The sequence below is a fragment of the Acanthamoeba castellanii genome, assembly GCF_000313135.1.
Source record: "Acanthamoeba castellanii str. Neff unplaced genomic scaffold scf7180000084776, whole genome shotgun sequence".
NCBI lineage: Eukaryota > Discosea > Longamoebia > Acanthamoebidae > Acanthamoeba > Acanthamoeba castellanii.
Genome location: NW_004457586.1, coordinates 541283 through 542576, shown reverse-complemented (window position 1 = coordinate 542576; position 1294 = coordinate 541283). Strand labels below are relative to the sequence as shown.

Below are 1294 nucleotides of genomic sequence, written 5' to 3'. Positions count from 1 at the left end.
GGCCAGCTGGACGGGATTGATGAGCGAGCCAAGGCCGGCCTGCGCGCGCGGGCGACGGTTAGTTTGGACGAAAGAGACTCGAAGAGGCGCCTTGTGGTGTACCTTCAGGCGGCAGGGCAGTAGCTTCGTCCAGGGCGTGAGGTTTTCTGTGCACACGGCTTCGCGCGGGAGGGCGCCGTACCGCAGAGAGGCTGGTCGTGCAGGTCGATGATGAGGCACATGCACGTCACTACAGTTGTGGTGAAGGAGGAGGGTGAGTGCCTTGGTCGGCGGTGGCGGGAGAAGAGGGACGGAAGAAGGCGTTGGGCTGGCAAGTGCTCTTGGTGTCGATCAGGTTGAGAGAACCGCACATGAGTCCCGATAGGGCGTGCGTGAGGCCTTTCCACTGCTCTCCCACACTAGCAACCGATGTGAGCACACAACAACAACAACAACACACACACATGCACGCACACACGCACACACGCACACACGCACACACGCACACACGCACACACGCACACACGCACACCACAAGAGAGGACATACTCTCGTTCAGCAGAAGGCTGAAGCCAGGACCACAGCTCAGCGCCCACTGGCGCGGGCAGCAATGGCCGACCCCATTGTGCGTAGTCCCAGCGACCCTAGCGGACAGCACAAGCAGGAGGTCGGTCTTGTTGGTCGCCATGGATGAAGAAGCGCCGCTTTGTACCTGAGTGAGCGAAAGATGAAGCTCCTGCACAGAAAACCTCTGGACGATCTGACCGAGCGTCTTGGGGAACAGACCGAAATGCTTTGCTCGGTCTGCAGCGCGTAACGAAGCGAGATTTGAGATGAAAGAATGAATGAACGGATTGATGAAGGGCTCGTTGTACAAACCCGCGATTTGGCCAGCTTCGGGGTGCCATCGTGTGACGAACTGCCAGTGCACCAACACTCGACCATCTTTGAGAGGGCGCACCAGAAATTCTTCGTCGAAGGTGTAATCCTGCGAGGCAGAGGCAGCCACAACAAGCACCAGCACGACCCCGCACCACAGCGCCACTTGGCAGCGCTTGAGGCCATCCATCTTGCGCCGCTCTTTTGTTCAAATGTTGATTTTCTGCACCCTTTTCTTTTGTGCACAGAAGTGATTGTTGATTGTGTGTGATTTATTTTTGTACAAGATCTGCAAAAATTGTCTACTTGGCGAGCATCATCTTGACGAATTCGTCGTAGTTGACCTGACCGTCGCCATCGACGTCGGCCTCACGGATCATCTCGTCGACCTCCTCATCGGTGAGCTTCTCGCCGAGGTTGGTCATGACGTGCCTGA

At 56.9% G+C, this 1294-nt stretch overlaps 1 protein-coding gene across 1 annotated transcript; it reads right to left on the bottom strand.

Moving 5' to 3' along the window:
• Positions 1-229: 229 nt before the first annotated feature.
• ACA1_280960 (phosphatidylinositol glycan anchor biosynthesis, class T family protein) lies at positions 230-1048 on the bottom strand (the record flags this gene model as incomplete). Its single annotated transcript, XM_004344715.1, has 5 exons — positions 230-385; positions 512-691; positions 722-783; positions 859-967; positions 998-1048. 5 exons carry the CDS (start codon positions 1046-1048, stop codon positions 230-232), a joined length of 558 nt encoding a protein of 185 aa, XP_004344765.1.
• Positions 1049-1294: the final 246 nt, after the last annotated feature.